Source organism: Nyctibius grandis, chromosome 3 (genome assembly GCF_013368605.1).
Source record: "Nyctibius grandis isolate bNycGra1 chromosome 3, bNycGra1.pri, whole genome shotgun sequence".
In the NCBI taxonomy this organism is placed as follows: Eukaryota; Metazoa; Chordata; class Aves; order Nyctibiiformes; family Nyctibiidae; genus Nyctibius; species Nyctibius grandis.
In genome coordinates this window covers 59845409-59866190 of record NC_090660.1, presented here as the reverse complement: position 1 = coordinate 59866190, position 20782 = coordinate 59845409, and the positions used below count along the sequence as shown (strand labels likewise).

Sequence of the window (20782 nt, the reverse complement as noted above, 5' to 3'; positions counted from 1 at the left end):
GTTATGAAATAGTTCTTTATTGGAGTCTCTGCCACATACAGCATCAAATGCACAGAGCACAGGGTTTAGATATGAACATATACCACCACTGTGATCCCCTGCTCCCTGAGACTTTTGGGTAGAAGGTCAGCAGCTGATAAAAAAGCAGTCTGGAGATGCTTAATTTACAACTACGGAAGCAGCTCGAAGAATAGGATGATGGCACCGAAGGACGCTGGCTGTAGCCGAGCACTCCTGACCTTGATGTTCCTTGTGAAAGACAGAACGGGCGAGTGAGAGACCGAATGCGCTATATCATCATGCAGGGCTTTTGTTAGACTGAACAGCCAGGGCAGCACGCAGTTCTAATTTTAAAATCACACTGGAGGACTAATATTTAATAATGCAGCCTGTCTGTGCTCGATGCTAGTGCAGTACCTGGCAAAGGCAGGCTGCCGGTCAGCCCGCTGTAAGAACACTGCAGACTTTTGCGACATGATTTTTAATGAGTGGTGTAGAGATGTCAATTTATTTGGACATAATTAAACCAATACACTGAGATTGTAGCTAAGTACCCAAACCAATTTCCAAGTGTATCCCCTGGGCACGGATAGATGGATATTGCAGGGATGTTATTACAGAAGGGTCACTCAAAGTCAAGACGCTACTGATACGGGCTTTTCTTCTTTTGCTGCAAGTTTTGGCAGTGCACAGCAGCCAGCTGAAGACACGCCTGTGTTTCTGTGTTACCAATAAAAGCAGGACTGCGGGGATCAGCTGCGTGCCCGTTGCAGGGTGAGTTTTCCTGCTTCTGCATGGAAGGAGTTTGTTTCTGCTGGCAAGAATGCAGGGAGGCCAGGGAGGCACTGACGAGTTTGGGTGTACCCTGGCCAACGTGAGACTCGAGCACAGAAATTACTGCTCTGTCTGGTAGGTAAAGTTCCCATTCTAGAGAGATTTAAGAATGTGCAAGAATTCCTGTTTTAGCAGTTATCAGCCAGGAAGACATCTGTTAACCATGACATGATGTTTCCCTCCTCCCCCCGCCCCCCAACATGAAATTCTTCTACCTCTTACTGTTTATATTGCGGTAGAGATTGTAGACTCTCCTACAAAGCCAACATAAAGCAAAATAATTTCTCTGGGGCAGACCAGAATTTAAATATGACTAACACAATTAAAAGAAGCCATAGAGTTTGTGTTAGCAAAGCATTGAAGCTGCTTTTTCAGAATCATCCCCTGACAGGCTGTTTGTGGGTATTCCAGAAATATAATAGGGAAGTGTATACCCTTTCAAGCTAGGAACTTCGCTGTAAAAAACCAGACCAAACCGAAAGCACTTCTCCTTCCCCACAGCTATCTTCAAAGAGGAAGCTCAGCTCCTCCTTGAAAACAGCTGAGGACTTGCGCTTAAAAATCCTCTGCAAGTCAGGACTAATTCAGCCCAGTAAAGTTATGAGACTATAAAGTCAATGTTGGTGATGATAAACCCAGGCTCCACAAAAATGGAGCCATGTCGCATAGGCTTGAGTGCTAACTGCACGTATTTCAGGGTAAAATCCAAGCAGGACCGCACATTTTGCCTGTCCTGTGCCTCAGGACAAAGCGTGCCGTGTTTACTGATGCAGCATTCACACAGACCTCAACGAAGTTTTACCAGCGGAGAAATCCTGGCCTGCAAAGCACGAGCCAGGCTCCCAGGAGTAACACGGGTGCATGTAGCCCTATTCCGCAGCCAGCACCGCAGCCCAACATCCCGCCTTGCTCATCCACACCGCCACGTGTTCACTTCCCTCTCACACACCTTCCCCCCATTTACTGCTCTGACATCCGTAAGGGGCGGGGGGGGACACATCTACAAGCTTGCAGCTGCCAAGCATTAATGCTAAACGCTGGCCAAGTAACGAAACTTTAATTACAAGCTGCAGCTCTCCACACACAATAAAATGTTTGGCGCTGACATCAGAGCTGCTCTCGGCTGCTCGGGCACTTGCGAGAGGCAGTAACTACTGCTATGTTACGCTCAGGACCAGAGACTGGTTTCATCCTGTGTACAGCAGCTCTACAGCCCCGTGGTCACTTGGCAGAGGTCTGTCAATACCGCAATGGCTGTGCACGGTCAGGAAGAAAACCACAGGTTTCTCGCTGGCCTCAGACTGCAATTTGCTTTAATTGCAGCATACGCTGATTTTTATATTTGGGGAAGCAAATGACTTGAAATTACAGCCTATTATGCTCCTGTTCAAACTAATGTGAACTGCAGGGATGGGGAATGCCAGCTGAGCCCGGAAAGTCTAATATGGATGCGAGTGAAGTCTCCTACATAGCCAATACGGCCCTATATTCATCAGCTCGATGCACAAACCCTCCTTACCCGCAGCTCAAGTTGCAAAATCCTATTTAACCTGCAAGCTCCCAGGAACTCCGACACTACCTGTTCTCCCTTCTCGTTGCTGAAGGAAGCACCAGCCCCTTGTGAAATCTCTCAGCTGAGCCCTGAAGAAAACTCACCCGCTCTTTGGTTTCTTGCAAAGCTGTGCAGCTCCGGCGTGGCACCACAGCTACACTGCTTCCACCAGGGGCAAGCAAAATCCTTGGACCTTGGACAAGAGAGCTCTTGGCACATGCCAGTTATTCCCACCACCAAAAGAAACACAGCACTTAATGTCCTTCAGCCCTTTCTTAGATTAGTGCCTGCCTTCAGAGAGAGACATGAGAGTGCTGCAGACCCTCAGGCAGCGCTGAAGAAGTGACGGCTGGAAGGCAAATTCAGGCAAAAAAAAACCCCAAAATGTGAAATAAGGCATTTTTCCAGACACAGCAGTAATTAATCCCTAGAGAAAATGAAAAAGCAGGGAGACCCCTGTCAATGCAGATATACTCTAGACAAACAATTACGTTAATTTTAACAATTGCCCTTGAAGTCCATTTTTCACCTTTAAAGCATCTAATCATACCTCTGTCACTGTGGAAATCCCCAGTCAGCTTCTTATTGCAATAAAAGTACCTCAAAATGCTGTGGTTAACCAGCATATGGAAAAGAAGAGCATCGAACACCCACCCTGGGGCCTTGGAGACCTCCCCTGCAGGAAGCTATCCTGGCTGTCCTATTTTGACTTGCCCAACCATGTCCATCTCAGCACCAAGTTGGAAAGGGACCAAAGACCTCTGGTGATTCTAGAGGACTCAGACTGCCTGGTGCACACTCGCAGCCTGAGGAAGGTTGGAAACACAACCATGACTGCTAAAGCCAATGTTCACTTTGTATGCCGTTCACTTTGGACGTTAAAGTCTTTCTGTTTGAGGGAAGACAGCTCCCTGTCTGTGACAACAACCATATCAAAACGTAACAAATATTTTCCTACCCAGATCACAGAATCACAGATTCAGTCAGGTTGGAAGAGACCTCTGGGATCACCAAGTCCAACCATTGCCCTGACACCACCCTGTCAACTAGACCATGGCACTAAGTGCCATGTCCAGTCTTTTCTTAAACACATCCAGAGATGGTGACTCCACCACCTCCCTGGGCAGCCCGTTCCAATGTCTAATGACCCTTTCTGAGAAGAAATACTTCCTAATGTCCAACCTGAACCTCCCCTGGTGAAGCTTGAAGCTATGTCCTCTTGTCCTATCGCTAGTTGCCTGGGAGAAGAGGCCAACTCCCACTCCACTACAACCTCCCTTCAGGTGGTTGTAGACTGCAATAAGGTCACCTCTGAGCCTCCTCTTCTCCAGGCTAAACAACCCCAGCTCCCTCAGCTGTTCCTCATAGGTCATACCCTCCAGACCCTTCACCAGCTTGGTCACCCTCCTCTGGACTCGCTCCAACACCTCAACATCTTTCTTGAAGTGCGGGGCCCAGAACTGGACACAGTACTCAAGGTGCGGCCTCACCAGTGCTGAGTACAGAGGGACGATCACTTCCCTAGACCGGCTGGCTACACTGCCATAAAAGGTTGACACTTTGTGGGCTGGCAGCCAAAAAGTAACTTGCCATCCCTGAAAGTAAAACTGGCTGAAAGTAAGCAGAGGTCGTACTGGACTTCCCACTTGAAAATTTAGCACAAACACAACCTCAGAGCTCGATTAAGCCTTTCTCTTAAGCCTTCTGCAACAGGCAGAACACTCTTGCCGGCAAGGAGATAAGCTTCAGTCTACATGGAACATGTAAAATCCATTTATTTTGAAGAAGGAGTACCCAAGAGCCCTATTATCAAAAAAAGACCAGGGTACGGGGCAGAAAAGAAGTTACACAGACTGTATTTTTACATACATTAGTAGTTTCTTAAATCATATCTCTGTTCCAAGTTAAGTGAGGACATGGACTACGCTTTAGACCTCAGTGTTTCAAACCCTATCCTATTTGTAAATAGGTAACCGAGTACTAGGTCACCACTTTGGGGGAAAAAAAAGCTTTTCCCTGCTACCTACTACTACTTTGGATGTATAATTCAAACAGATACGTGCTCACGTGCATACACAACGGCACTGCATCTTGCAACACTCCTGCCAAAATAGCACACCAAAGCCTACAGACTTCGTCCAAGCAAAAAAAGGCTACAGAAGTCTCTCACCACAGAAAACATTGAGCTAGAGCACAGATCATGGAACAGTTATGCATCTGTATTGTTACGGGTTTGGATATAGTGAAAAATATACAGGCTCTACTCGCAATTGCTGCAATTAAAGGAAGGACTATCCCATGGTGAAACACCTGGGAAACAAAGGCTCTACTAGACATCGAAGTGCTGTTCCGAGAAGTGAATGATAAGCATCAAAACACAATGCAGCTTCATGACTTCAGAAAAACCCTAATGGGCATCCTCCTATTTTGTAATAGATGCCAATTAGAGGAAGCATAAATTTTCCTCTGAATGTGAGAGAACGAACACATTGTTCAAACAAGCCTTTCATCTAAAGCATTTATGAAATACAGCGGTAATAAAAGCATGTACTTTTGTAATACCTCCACGAGTTTGTTTTTACATGTTGCGGTAACTGTCATTTAGAACAAAGCATTCCAAACAGCTGTTATTAGTAGATTAAAAATAATAATAATCTTCTTAAAATACGGTCAAATGTAACCTCAACCAAAATTTATCTGTGCTAAACCTTATTTTGCATATCACTTACCATGTATGAAGGAAATATTAAAACTCGCTTATGTTTGCCACATGGCCATTGGGGATCATCTAAAAGATTTGGGTCGTATTCAACAAAGTCTCCCAGGTCACTACCTATAAAACAATGGTAAATATAAGAAAGGAATTAATTACATCAAGAAATCTCTGGACTTAATAGAAGCGGCAAACAAGTTCACAGGTAATGCATAAGATGAACTTCATGCAAGATTTCTGAAAGAGTCGAAAGATTTCTCTAAATCTTGAAAACTCTACTAATACAATTTGCAAAGATATAGCGGACCTACAGCTTATGAATTACGTGGTAAATGTGAATTTAGGGCTTAGAGAACTGCAAAATTATATAAAGCTCCACAATGAGTTTTATTCCCAGCAACAAGTTTTCATCTGTTTATGCAGATGTTTTGATTTGTTTCATTTAACATGCCATGCTTTAGCTTATGTTTTGAGCCCAGTTTTGTAAACATGGCCCTTTCCAGCCTAATAAAGGTCACAAGTATGATTTACACCTTCAGCTCATGACTACCGTGTTGCCTCTGTAAATTTTCCATAGCAAAGGTAGGTAACAATGAACCTGGTGCGGGACGAACAAACAAGGCCAGTGACAGGAGGAGGCATGCCGAGTGCCATCAGGGGCTGTCAATACGACCAGCAGTCTTGTTTACTTAACTTTCCATCATCTGTAATCCAGCTTTGCTAAACAAACAGGGAAGGAGCTCTGTTTCACCCACAGCATGAGACCGTATTTTGCTTCATTTAAGCAAAAACTGGGGCTAAAACATGACATATGTCCATCCTTCACAATAACCGCCTATCACCAGGCTATACAAGGATATTAAAACAAGCTTCTTGAGAAGTTACCTGCATCAATGCTCCCCTGGGTGCTGTTAGCTCTTGCCAAAGAAAGGCTACGATGGCTTGCATTGCGAAATTGGGAGAAGGATGAGGTGGAGTCTATCGTGTTTCTCCGAGTTCCCAGAGCATTGGTGGGAAACAGGAACTGTGTATAAGAAACCGTCTAAAAAGAAAGTCCAAACGGACAGACAGTTACTATCAGCCCAGCCTGGCTGCAGCGTGATGCCTTTGGTGAATCCCAATTGGAAACAAGGAAAGCCAAATTAGCGGAGGATTTTCTGGATTTAATAGTTAGGCACAGATGAATAAACACCAGTCACCTACATTTGCTTCAATGCAGTCAGTTTATCCACGCAAAAAAAAGCTTTTGCAAAGGCATTAATTCTTCAACAAAGCCAAACCACAAACACACACACACAAGCTCTAATACACTGGATTTACAAAATCCTACTCAAGGGTCAGACTTAAAAATATATCAATTTGGTAATTTTTTTTTTCAGTGGGCCTTCTCTGGAGTAGGTTTCAGCTGCTTCTTTACTGAAACAGCATCATCTATATGGGGCCCTCAGCACAGGGCAGCCAGAGGCAAATCACTTGGATGTTGCTGAACTTAAGCACTTTTCTCCTGTATTTTTCTCCTTCAGGATTTTGTCTGGCAGAGTCTTATTGGTGTCATAAGGGAGCTAGCAGTTTACAGCAATGGTTGTGGGAGATCATTTACTACCTCCCAACATGGACTAACTGTGAATGAATAACTTGTGACAAAATTATTTTTAGAGCGTACCAATTCTCTGCTTGCACCCTTGGCCAGGAATAGACTACACCTTGCTTCTCGTAGTTTTATTTTCCAAAAATAACATTATATTGAAGAAAAACAAATGAGGCTTAGACTCTAGACTGGTTTACGAGGGGGTCAGAACAGGTATCAAATAAATCATGTGAGCTTTCATTTATTTATAAGCAGACAGATTGTCCTCAGGAATTTACAGCCCGTGGTCTGGCCTGACACCTGGTTAGGTGAGCACACCACGTGTAGCAGCGTTGACCTAGGGCCTTTAAATCCATAAACGACAGCAGAGTGGGTAAACTGAACTGTAAAAAGTAAATCAGGCTTTCAGCAAAAAATGGTTTAATTTATGATTAAAATTGTCTCTCCTATATGCATTTGTTCAAAACGGATCACTTTCCCTAGAGATTCATAATTGCTTATTCCATTCAAGTGAATGCACTCTTGAATTTTGAAATACTCATCAGATTTGCATTACTGTCTTCCTGCTCTTTGAAAAAATATGCTGTTAAGCAAAATTTATTTTACTAAATAAAATTGTGAGCAAACAGAATTACAGCTTACAACTCTCACCAGAAGTTATTTTCAAGCCCCTGAAAATATACTCTGCAGTGATACCTCCTGTCAGAGCCAGGGGAAGGCTGTGCGATTCAGTAATGCTTTACAGACTCAGATGTTGCCACAGGCAAATTTCTTCAAGGAAACAGAGTTGTTTGCATTGACAGTTTGGGCACTACTTCTGAATTTCAGTTTGCACATACCGTGCTTTAACTATCGTGTTACATGGCATGTTATAATTTATTTTTATATCTGTGCTTGTTATTAGTTAAGCCATTTTTTTCCCTTATTACATAAAATCTAAGGGAGTAGGAACTGGAGCATCCCCACCTTCCCGTCTGCTCCAAGCTCCACACCTTCAAGACCAATTATCTCTTTCAGACACACTCCGGCAGAATGGCACTGGCGTCCACCGTCCAGCTTCATATCCCTAGGGAACAGAAACCAGAGCAGAAACAGCTCTTAATACACACGCCTTGTTTACCTTCCACCACCCAATGCTGAAATAAAGTACAGCAGCGTTAATTCAAACATGCCAATGCAAAGCACAGACCAGACAACTTTTCCTATGGGCAGCACTTGTGTAGTCTAAAATCCATTATAGAGAGAATCACAGAATCACAGAATCAATCAGGTTGGAAGAGACCTCTGGGATCATCAAGTCCAACCATTGCCCTGACACCACCCTGTCAACTAGACCATGGCACTAAGTGCCATGTCCAGTCTTTTCTTAAACACATCCAGAGATGGTGACTCCACCACCTCCCTGGGCAGCCCGTTCCAATGTCTAATGACTCTTTCTGAGAAGAAACTCTTCCTAATGTCCAACCTGAACCTCCCCTGGTGAAGCCTGAAGCTATGTCCTCTTGTCCTATCGCTAGTTGCCTGAGAGAAGAGGCCGACTCCCACTCCACTACAACCTCCCTTCAGGTAGTTGTAGACTGCAATAAGGTCACCTCTGAGCCTCCTCTTCTCCAGGCTAAACAACCCCAGCTCCCTCAGCCGTTCCTCATAGGTCAGACCCTCCAGACCCTTCACCAGCTTGGTCGCCCTCCTCTGGACTCGCTCCAACACCTCAACTTTGTTTCAGTTTGCACTTGTTCCAGGTTGCACCTCATACTCCACCTTTGGTGCAGAGCAAGGCTCCCCATCATTGGGTGCCTCTGACAGAACCTGGCACTGGGAAGGAACTGGAAATCATAGACACTTCATGTGAGATCCAGCAATCCAGCCTGAACACTGGACTGCCACGTATCCAGCAAACAGATGGTCCCAGAGTACATACCCACGTCCCCCTATGCCATCAGACACAGGTAATTGCCCGTGAAAGCCTCCGGGAGTGATTCCTGCTCCTCCGAGCGCAGGAGAGGGTCCAAAGCCCAGTGACACTCCTGCTGGAGGCCGGCAGGAGAAACCCAGCTCTCTATCACCTCAGGATGGAAACTTGGGGATCTACTTTAGAAGGACTGACCCAGTGGGCATCTTACACTTGGAGGTAAGTGAGATGCCTGAGGCAATCAGGCTGTATCCCATGCTTTAGCCTCACAATCAAAATGTGAGTGAAGGTAAAAAACACTATGAGGAAATTGGTACTCCACAAATGACAGCTGTATACAACTCCAGAGTATTTATCTCACACTATCTTCCTGGCTGATTTCCGCTGAGGTCCAAGTATGTGCTTAAAAATCTGTGTAGGAGCGATGCTGACACTGATGCAGGGAGAAGCCCTGCAGGCTCTTCACCCCATTGCAGGGCTGTGCTATCTCCTACTGCATCTCCGCACACCCTATTTCCTTGTCTTCCCTTTCCAACCTGTCACTCACTTTATTTCTCTGAAACATGGCAACTGGTGAGCCCCCAATAAATCATGCACCTTACTGCTAGAAAAATCCAACATGTCTATCTGCTGGAAAATATACTTCTGTGACAAAGGAAAAGACTGTATCAAGTTTCTAATCCCAACAAAGTCCTCTTAGTTTCTTGACTGGGGTGCACTTAGCACAGTGTCACATTATCATTCTTGTTTCCTGATATCATGTTACTGAGGGGCTGGACAAATAATTATGTAAAAATAACCCTCTGTCAGAGGCATGGGATTAGCCTCGCCGCTCTTGCACAGAATGGGCTTAAAGGAACTATTTCTCACAGAGATAAATGCCAAATTGTAACCACTTCAGCAAGTCTTATCTAGAAAACAAACACACAACCTGAGGAAGCCCCCAAACCCAAAACCGAAAACAAATATCTGAATTACCTGAAATAATACCAGAACAGTTCAGTTTCCTTCCATTGAAAACCTTACAGACATAGAGTAAGGAATAATGCTGTTACAACTATGAAAACGAGTCACGGAGAAATTTCTCCATGCAATTAACAGACAAGGATAGATAACCCTGTAGTTCATCAAATGAAAATTTGGCACCCTTGGAAGAGTCAGCACAGCAGTTTTAAAAAAAACAGAGCAGTTCTGGGGACTGAAATCAGTACTCTGGGATCAGGGTCAGCTGGTACATGTGAGCACATGCAGGAATGATTCCTGGACATTAGCTGAAGATCAGTGGACATTAATGCCTCCATTTTCCCATCTCTCTGGTGTTTCTAAAGCGACTCTACCTTCAGGACCCTGTGAACAACACTGCAGTCGTTGTCACCCATCCTAGGTATTTTGCAAGGGCTACTTAGGGTCTTCCCCTTCTCTACATGCGCTCTATATTTCTAGGTAGTATATGATTGCGGATGCCCCCTCCCTGGCAGTGTTCAAGGCCAGATTGTATGGGGCTTTGAGCAATGTCATCTAGTGGAAAGGTGTCCCTGCCTGTGGCAAGGGGGCTGAAACTAGGTGATCTTTATGGTCCCTTCCAACCCAAACCATTCTGTGATTCATATGATTCTATGATTGCTTGTGCTGTAAAACAGAGTAATAAAATACTACTGTTTGGAAAGAAACAGAGAATAAACCAGAGAATTAAACTCCCTCTCTTGAGGAAAATCAGTACTAAACAACACGCAGTTTTGTATCAGCGTATAAATGGAAAGGTTCATCTGAGCTTATACACATCTTCCTCTCACTGGTAAAAGATCTCGGTAAGCACCTAGTAAGAAACTCCTAGTCAACTTTACTGTATCCTTTTTGAGTTCCCTATTACTACGATCAACAGCAAGCTAGTCAAGTTTTTGCAGGACCAGTCTTGATTTTTTTTCCTCCCTCCTAATATAGTCAAAAAGTTCACGAATGCCTCAGCAAAGCTCTTGCTGGGAGAGCAAGCCCAGGGACTGCAACCTGCTGCTGGGGGAGCCCCAGCACAGCTGCTTCCTCCCACACCCCCAAAATCCCAAGAGCAACTAGGAAAGACCTGAGGGATGCCTCTGCTTTGCCCTCTCCAAATAGGTGAGTGGGAAACAGTCAGGATGGTTGTTTGTGTACAGCCACTGCACCAGCGCTGCCAACCACTGCCACCAAGTTCTTCAGGACACATGCTCTCATGTGGCACCACGGTCAATGGGCCCCACGGGGCAGGGCCGTATGGAGGATAGGCACTTTATCTAAAAAAAATCAAGCTTTCACTGTGTTTAAGTTATTTAGATTACCGATGGGACTGAGGAACTGCACAAACCAATATCCAGTAGTAGAAGATGCTTACAAAATGCAGAGTAGGAAAGACGGTCCTTGCCAAAGAGGCTTTTAAGTGAATAAAATGTCCTTCCTCCTCTTCCTCACTTTGATTTTCCCGTTTTATTTTCCAAAAGTGCTTTTAAACAAAGTTTTCAAGGGATTCAAACGGACACCAAAAAGCAAAAATCAATCACGGGAACTTAATTTTACTGCCTTCACTTTATTTGAACAGGGAAAGCTTGAAGAAATGAGATGATCAGGGATGAGATTCCCTTAGGAGGCAAAAAACTAGATCCCACTTTCCGACAATGTTTGGGGAGTTACCCTGATTTACATCAATGTCAAGCTCTAGATATTCTATTTGTGCATACCACTTCCAGAAAGCTGAGCGGTCTTATAACTATACTCAAAACTCAGCATATGATTTTAGTTATCCAGGACTGCAGAAAAAAAACAAGTTTCTCCACCTACAGAGTTCACAGATTTTCTTGGAACAGTACCAGGTGACTTGGGATCCCAAATTTGTTGTGGGATGGTGAAAAGTTTTACTGGCAGGTAGATAGGAAGCAAAACAGGAAATCTCACCATGTCTTTTATTAGTCAGGCCAGGATTAGCAGAATATAAACTGGATGCTATTACCTTTTGAAGTATAACATTTCTTTAATGAACCAAACGTTACTCTTGACGCAATCTACAAAGCCCCATGCAAGACTCCTGCTGAGCACTTGCTCTTTCAATGACAGCAACAGTTGAACACTTTAACCTGTGAATAATTTAGAAGTCCATTAAATATTAAATAGATTTCTAGACACATGAAAAAGCCTTCTGCTTATTGCAGAAAGGAAATTGATATTTGTTATTTAGAGATGTAAGCCTTTTGTGTCTGTATTTTAAGCTTAGTGATTCCTGACTGTTAGGATTTATTCTGAAAGCAAAGGCAGTTCATGAGACATCAAGAAAAGATACTGTTCTTATCCGTCACTGTAAATAATTTCTACTTATCGTCTCTGTTTATAGGGACAAGGACAATGACAGCTTTGGAAAAGATGCACTGCCAGCCAGTCCAGCAGCAGATCTCCCACTGCCTGAGACTATCTGCTTTAATTGATTGAGAGCTTTCAGATCCTAATTACCATTAGTGTTGTCAGAACAACAGCTCCAGTGGCAATTTACAGGGAGAGGAGGTGGAAAAACTCCTGGAAAGATGGCTCTAATGGGCCAGTATCCTTTTTCTCTCTTCAAATATATTCAGGTGTCAGCACATCAGCTCTCCTCCTGATACTTTGGCCAACACAGAGTAGAAGTTCAAAATTTAAACCTATTAGCTTTTGGAGGTACATTGCTTAATGTTAATCTAAGGGAACAGGGCAACTCACAAAAATGAGCAACAGTGGCTCTATAAAATTCATACATGAGATGATCAGTTTTGCAATCTCCTGTTGTTTAGGGCTCTAGAGGGCAGGGGGGTCCATGAGAGCTGGTCAATATTCAAACATCACTTCCTCCAAGCTCAAGATCGATGCAACCCTATGAGTAAGAAATCAAGCAAAGGGGGCAGGAGACCTGCATGGATGAGCAAAGAGCTTCTGACAAAACTGAATGGAAGAAGGAAATCTACGGAACGTGGAAAAAGGGACAGGCTACTTGGGAAGAACACAGGAAGGTTGTCAGAGTATGCAGGGAGGTGACAAGGAAGGCCAAGGCCTGCTTGGAATTAAATCTGGCAAGAGACATCAAAGACAACAAGAAGGGCTTCTTCAAGTACATCAGCAGCAAAAGGAAGACTAGGGAAAACGTGGGCCCGCTGCTGAATGAGGAGGGTGCCCTGGTGACGGAGGATGCAGAGAAGGCAGAGTTACTGAATGCCTTCTTTGCCACAGTCTTTACTACTAAGGCCAGCCCTCAAGAATCCCGGACCCTGGAGGTACAAGAGAAAGTCTGGAGAAAGGAAGACTTTCCCTTGGTTGAGGAGGATCAAGTTAGAGATCATTTAGACAAACTGGACACACACAAATCTATGGGCCCTGACGGGATGCACCCACGAGTGTTGAGGGAACAGGCAGATGTTATTGCCCAGACACTCTCTATCATCTTTGAAAGGTCATGGAGAACAGGAGAGGTTCCTGAGGACTGGAGGAAGGCCAATGTCACTCCAGTCTTTAAAAAGGGTAAGAAGGAGGACCCAGGCAACTACAGACCGGTCAGCCTCACCTCCATCCCTGGAAAGGTGATGGAGCAGCTCATTCTCGATGCCATCTCTAAGCATATGGAGAAGGTCATCAGAAGTAGTCAACATGGATTCACCAAGGGGAAATCATGTTTGACCAATCTGATAGCCTTCTATGATGACATGACTGGCTGGGTTGATGAGGGGAGAGCAGTAGATGTTATCTACCTTGACTTCAGCAAGGCTTTTGACACTGTCTCCCATAACATCCTCATAGGAAAGCTCAAGAAGTGTGGCTTAGATGAGTGCACAGTGAGGTGGATCGAGAACTGGCTGAATGACAGAGCCCAGAGGGTTGTGATCAGCAGTGCTCAGTCTAGTTGGAGGCCTGTGGCTAGTGGTGTTCTCCAGGGGTCAGTACTGCGCCCGGTCCTGTTTAACTTATTCATCAATGACCTGGACGAAGGGACTGAGTGTACACTCAGCAAATTTGCTGATGACACAAAGCTGGGAGGGGTGGCCGATACACCAGAAGGCTGTGCTGCCATTCAGCGAGACCTGGACAGGCTGGAGAGCTGGGTGGAGAGGAACCTCATGAAGTTCAACAAAGGCAAGTGTAGAGTCCTGCACCTTGGGAGGAATAACCCCATGCACCGGTACAGGTTGGGGGCTGATCTACTGGAGAGCAGCTCTGCAGAGAAGGACCTGGGTGTTCTGGTGGACAAGAAGTTCACCACGAGCCAGCAAAGTGCCCTTGTGGCCAGGAAGGCCAATGGTATCCTGGGGTGCATTAGGAAGAGTGTGGCCAACAGGTCAAGGGAAGTTATCCTGCCCCTCTACACGGCCCTAGTGAGGCCACACCTGGAGTACTGTGTGCAGTTCTGGGCCCCCCGGTTCAAGAAAGACAAGGAACTACTGGAGAGAGTACAGCGAAGGGCTACAAAGATGATCAAAGGACTGGAGCATCTCTCTAATGAGGAGAGGCTGAGAGAGCTGGGCCTGTTCAGCTTGGAGAAGAGAAGACTGAGAGGGGATCTTATCAACACTTACAAATACCTTAGGGGTGGGTGTCAAGAGGAGGGAACCAGACTCTTCTCAGTGGTGCCCAGTGACAAGACAAGGGGCAATGGGCACAAGCTGAAACATGGGAAGTTCCATCTGAATATGAGGAGGAACTTCTTTACTTTGAGGGTGGCAGAGCACTGGAACAGGTTGCCCAGGGAGGTTGTGGAGTCTCCTTCTCTGGAGATATTCAAAACCCGCCTGGACGCGACCCTGTGCAACATGCTCTAGGGGGTTGGACTAGATGATCTCCAGAGGTCCCTTCCAACCCTTAACCATTCTGTGTGATTCTGTGTGATTATGGGAAAACCCCCCCAGATTTATTTGTCTTTCTGTAAAGCTAATATGCACTTGGTTTTGTTTTTTTGTTCAATTTGGGAGAAGCGGGGAAAACGGGCAATGGTAACGAAGAGCAGTGATATTTCAGTTTCCCTATTATCGGCTAAGAACAGATAGTTATTCTCCCCCAGGCCTACGGAATGATAAATGCTCAGGAAAAGCACTCGAGATTGATGACTTGATCAAAATTGCCTCGCATACAAAAATTTGTTGGGGAAGAACAGCAAGGAACTCGGTAACAAATCTGAAGGACGCAACACAGTATTCAGCTTTGCTGTGTGTTTATTGCTACTATCTTTATGGCAATTTAGATGCTCTCATTTCTCCTGTAAACATTCCCCCGTTTGCCACACTCACTGCAATGCTTGTTACCTGCCCTGCCAAATAACTGACGGCAGGGACGCGGCGTGTGAGACAACCTCACTTAAATGCTTCTTTTTGTCTCATTTTGCATACGACTTTCTTATCCACTTTAAACACTGAAGACGAACAAAGATTTCAGAGTTCAGGTAAAGAAGGCCGTTGGGAATGCCTGGCCTACGGACTCATTGATCGTTGTGGCTACATGTTATTTGGGGTGACAGTATTGAAAACCTCTTGCTCTCAGGATCATTGAACTCATTAGTGTTCTGGCCAGCACTTAGTTAAATTCAAAGTTAAATTCAGCAGTGATTTATCTTTAGGAACTGGATGAAGCTGGTTTGTAGCATTTCTGAGAAGGACACAAATTCTTTTTATCTAACTACTTGCTGCTTTACTTCAGAAGAATGGTCCGCTTCCTGGGCTTCAATCCATTCGATTACTCATATCGCATTACTTCCCTTAACTGGAGGCAAGTTTAGTCAGATGAATACCTGCATTCTTGTCAAGACAGCAATATTCAGCAGCTATGCCTGCTGTAGTTAAGTTTCTAACCACTTAATGAATTCAAAGCCGTGAAGAATAAAAGATGAGGTGAACTGGCCGGTCTTATGAGGACATGCACTATCTGACGCTCTGGATTTTCTGTCCTGTAGCTCATCACCTCCAGCCCCAATGGCAGTCAGTCACTGCGAGTGCAGCGGCTGAGAGTCGAACGCAAGACTAGCCATGTTGCAGTGCCACATTTATGTGACACCACCAGCTCTCCTCCTCCCCCGGGTCCTCTACGTTAATCTTCTGGGCAGGACTTCAGAGGAACTTGGAAGCTCTTAAAAGTTCTTATAACATCACGAAATAAAATATCATCAGAATAGGTATGATTTCATCTGTGAATGTTTTTGCCATTAACAAAAACAAGCCTAAAAAGTCCCTTTTCAAAAACATGTTTTTAAATTATGAACCATAAAGATCCATGCCAAAGAAAAAAAAAACACAACACAACAGAACTGTAAGCCCAACTAACCGCACAACCTTCTTTTCCTGGGAGGAAAGACAACATGGTACTTTCTTCCTCCTTTATAACACCTCTAACAGACATCCATTGCCATCGCCTTTTTTGAAAATGTTTAGGTACCTCAAAATATTAACGAGAACTGGATTGCTTTCAGTTGGCTGCAAGCATATGCAGAGCCTTTCTGCAGGCCACCATGTCCTGCAGGCCACATGGAGCGACTCTGACAACATCCATGAGGACTGCCAGAGTTGTACCATCTCCTTGGAAACTGAAGAAGTGGTGCCTAGAGAAGTTCCAGGAGCAGGCAAGCAATGGAGAATGGGTTCCCCTCTTCCTCTGCCCAGGAAATCTGCCTTTTCCAGGGTAGTTACCTGGATGCAGAGCTGAACCTGGTCCTTCTCCATCCTGGCTGAGGTCACACAGAGGGTCTGCAGAGTGCCCTTGAACTGACCGTGCTGGGGAGTGGGGTGGAGAAACCTGCAGGCACGTTCCCTGTGCTGGATGCAATGGAGAGTCTGGCCGTAACAGTTCCTCTCTGGGGACATGTACCAGTACAAGTTGGGGGCAGACCTGTTAGAGACCAGCGTAGGGGAAAGGGACCTGGGGGTCCTAGTGGACAACAGGATGACCATGAGCCAGCAGTGTGCACTTGTGGCCAAGAAGGCCAATGGCATCCTGGGGTGTATTAGAAGGGGTGTGGTCAGCAGGTCGAGAGAGGTTCTCCTCCCCCTCTACTCTGCCCTGGTGAGGCCGCATCTGGAATATTGTGTCCAGTTCTGGGCCCCTCAGTTCAAGAAGGACAGGGAACTGCTAGAGAGAGTCCAGCGCAGAGCCACAAAGATGATTAAGGGAGTGGAACATCTCCCTTATGAGGAGAGGCTGAGGGAGCTGGGTCTCTTTAGCTTGGAGAAGAGGAGACTGAGGGGTGACCTCATTAATGTTTATAAATATGTAAAGGGCAAGTGTCAAGAGGATGGAGCCAGGCTCTTCTCAGTGACATCCCTTGACAGGACAAGGGGCAATGGGTGCAAGTTGGAACACAGGAGGTTCCACTTAAATATGAGGAAAAACTTCTTTACGGTGAGGGTGACTGAACACTGGAACAGGCTGCCCAGAGAGGTTGTGGAGTCTCCTTCTCTGGAGACATTCAAAACCCGCCTGGACGCGTTCCTGTGTGATATGGTCTAGGCAATCCTGCTCCGGCAGGGGGATTGGACTAGATGATCTTTCGAGGTCCCTTCCAATCCCTAACATTCTGTGATTCTGTGATTCTGTGTCAAGCGCAGTGACCCTAGCACCCGGAGCACGACCTGCCTAATGACTAAAAGGCTATTATCTGCTGTGCCTGATCCCCAGCTCCTGTCTCAAAGGGCTGAAATCCTATTCACCTCAAACCATGTGGAGCCCATCTCCAAATGAGGAATTCCTTCAAGTCTTGTTTAATCCATCTGCAAACAGCTCCACTCTTTGGTCTGCCATGACACGGATCCCCTCTGAGGGCCTAGAGCAGGTCAGCATGTGTGTGTACGTGCATGTGCTGAGTGCGCGTGTGGTGGGGCAGCTATTTGCTAGTGACCTGAGGCATCTCCCCCTGTCCTGGAAGAGGAACAGCACCAAGGCTCAACTCCACTTGCTGTGAGCTTCCACCATGACAACCTTTGACGGAGGAGGTGTATGCCACAGCAGCTCAGGGGCTGCACAAGGTGCACCTCTGATAACTGTCATTACCTCTCATTTTCCACCCATCTGCAGAACTAGATGGGAATTCATTCTTATCTCCCGCAAGGAAGATATAAAGTGGATGCTAAGACAGAAATCCGGCATCAATGCCCTTCACAAAGTAGCTCTTCCATCTTTTGGAATACTATATTTAAATAAGAGGAACTTGAAGAAGAGTATTAGCATAACATTACACAAGATGCTTCAAATTTGTAAGTAGTATTAAAGAACACTGGGGTGTAAACTTGATCCATAGTGTAACATCAGTGAATGGTGAGAAAGGAGAGGAGAAACAATTTTTGTAAAGCACAAGTATCTCTCCACAATGGTAAAAAAGGTTCAGTAGTCACTGCTGCATCTCATCATGCATGTGTTTTGCTTGTAAACTTTACTGCAAAATCTCTGTGTGGTAACAGCATGCACGTTTCACAGGTGAGCAAGATTTTGTTCAGCAGAAAAATTCAGATCATGAATACCCTTTAGCCATGAAGATTTCCAATACACTGAAAAAAAGAGTAGCAACTGCACAACTGATCCTGCAGTACCACCAGCAGCCCTTGAATTGCCTTGCCTCTAACCTGTGCATCACACAATGATTTTGTATTTCATAAAAACATAATCAAAGCCAAGCATTCAGACAACATTACCAGTGTTGCTGAATGCTCTAGGTGCTACCTGCCTCTGCAGATCAGGCTGTAACGACAAAGAGAGTTTGTGTGTGCGTCTGTTATTTTAATAGCAGAGGCAATAACACTGTTAACAGTGCTGTCAGTACAGGGCAATCCTCTCATCACTGCCCTTAGCCACCCCTAAACCCTGTGTAGGGTCTGATGACTTTGGGCTGTAACACTGGAGGATGCCAGGGGGCAAGGGAAGCCAGCAGGCAAGATGCTCAGTGCCTCTTTCAGCTCCTGCCTTGCAGTATAGCCTGCCTTACATTGCTTTCACCCGGCTATGGCTGCTCTCACAGCTGCTCTGCTGTCTAGGTGGGGGAAGGAAAGCAAGCTCTGGTCCATGCCCATTACCCTACTCTTAATGTAACCAGACCTGGAGAGGAGAAATTATGGCCCAGATCCACAAAAGTACCTGCCTTTCAGTGGCTCCAGCAGGAGAAAATGCATCTCAAACCCCTTGTGAATTTAGGTTTTAATTCTGCCATTTCCCCTTGCACAAAAGCACTATAAGCTAAAGCATTAGGTTTCCATTCATACAAGGTACGGACAAAATTTTGAGGACAGAAAATTCTAGTGATTACTTCTGTTCATGACTTTTTTCCTCCCCACCATGTCACTCTTTGCTTTGTGCTTTTTGCTTCTCTTCAGCATAACAGAGAAAAGTAGAGAAAGTAATTCCCCCGGCACACGGTGTCCTTCCTTCTTAGCCCCAGCAAGTACCACCCAAGAGGGGCCTTCTGAAACCACAGGTAGCAAAAACTACCGTTCATCACTGGCAGCCTCTGTGCCGCTCTGGAGCACGTTTCCCTTCACCAGCCTCTGCACTCTGGTGAGCTGGCAGCTGCCAGGGAGGGGGATTTGGGAAAGATATTCCAGGGGACAGCTCAAATTTCATCCTCTCATGTACTTCCATGGCTCTCCTCCCCGCACTCTCGACTTCCACCGGTATTTGTACAACCACTTAAAAACACAGTCTGGGGGCTTGGGAAGGGTTCTTGCTATTGTAGCTTGACCTCAGTATGGAAGGTGGGCAAGCAAGGGCCACAGCCTAAAGTACACTGCTTGCACCTCGTTGGTAAGAGGCGATGCTGCCCCGTCCACCCTGGCCAAGTATGCAGAGTTCAGCTGTGTCTGCAGGAACTGCCTTTCAGATCGGTTTTTTAAGTGGATCTCTCAGCACAGTTCAGCTGCCAGCATCGATACAGCAGAGCTCTTCTGTGCTGCCTACAACATAACGGGGGCTGGCAGCCTCCCCAAAACACAGCTGTGCCTGGAGATTTCCTCACTGGCTGCAGTGCCTGCGAGTCAGAGCAGAAGTGGAGAAGTTGCAGCAGCTCCACCATGTGCTCCTCTCACAAGGAATAGTCCCCCCTGCATGCACATCCACCCTGCTCCCCTGTTCCTGCCAGGACTTACTCCAGTCTAATTGTAGACGTGCCCAAGGTTCCCTGCAATGATTTGTTTCTTTTCATAAACTCTTCAGTAATGTTTGCAGAAGGTAAACCAGTTAGGACATCTTGCCCGGGGACAGACATCAGCAATCCAGAGATTCAGAGAAAGCAAAGCTAAAGGATGCTGTCACTACAGCACTTCAACAAGGTACCAGTGTCACTCCCCCCCTCCTTCCACACATCAAAATGTGCAACGAAGTAAGCAAGCACTGTGAAGCCTGAACAGAGTGGCTATAGTTTATGCTACACTGCCTCATCTGTTCTTTGCACCAGCTGTTCCTGGAAGGAGGTGCCATTGCATTGTTCCTCTCTTCCTCTGATGCTCTGGAAGAAAGACAGAGGGCAATTTTTTTTAATCTTGGCTTTTTAGCAAAGGGAACAGGGCTGGATTGTTTTGTACTGGCACTTGCCACCTTCTCATCCCATGCCCTTCTTGCTGTGTAAGCACGGTACAAGACATTACATGCTGAAATAATATTTAGGTTTGCAGCTGGGCTCGTTACTGCTGTAATTTAGAAGGTATAACCAGTCATCAGCATTTCAAAATACATTCAATTTTCAATAAAGAGGCAGTTTCCACAGGGCAATGACCATAAATGAATGACAGTGTACCCAAGAAGAACGAAGAAAACTGTCAGTCTGTCAAGAATTTGCCTGATGTGTCACCCAAGTTTAATTAAGAGAAAAAATTTACTGTAAGAGACAGGAGAACAAGTCAACTCTCCTACAAAGGTGCGTCCTCTCCTTTGTGCATTAAAAATAATCCCCCTTTGTTTTGAATTCCTGATGCACAAGCAGCTTGTGGCAAATCATTCTCCAAAATTAAATAGATGGCTGAAAAATACGAGCCAAATTCATCCTTTACGCACTGGATAAATCTGACTCTAGGTGATTTGTGGGTCTTTCAAACCCACCTCAGTGTATCAGTTGAATATTTCCTGAAAATTTGGTGCTCTGCAGGGGCTGAGCCAACGCCAATTGCAGGCAACTCTCAGCTCTCTGGCGAATGGCCATGGTGGCTACGCTTTACTCCTCTGCTCCGGGGACCTGGTGCTGCT

General features: G+C 45.5%; 1 protein-coding gene across 1 annotated transcript in view; it reads right to left on the bottom strand.

Annotated features, from left to right (window-relative positions):
- CABLES1 (Cdk5 and Abl enzyme substrate 1) overlaps positions 1-20782 on the bottom strand; it is a 79892-nt gene that overhangs the window by 11325 nt on the left and 47785 nt on the right. Inside the window, exons 5-7 of the mRNA XM_068396522.1 lie at positions 7654-7753; positions 5985-6141; positions 5116-5219 (exon numbers count right to left, since the gene is read on the bottom strand). Coding sequence (XP_068252623.1) covers positions 5116-5219; positions 5985-6141; positions 7654-7753 — 361 coding nt within the window. The remainder of the gene's footprint in view (positions 1-5115; positions 5220-5984; positions 6142-7653; positions 7754-20782) is intronic.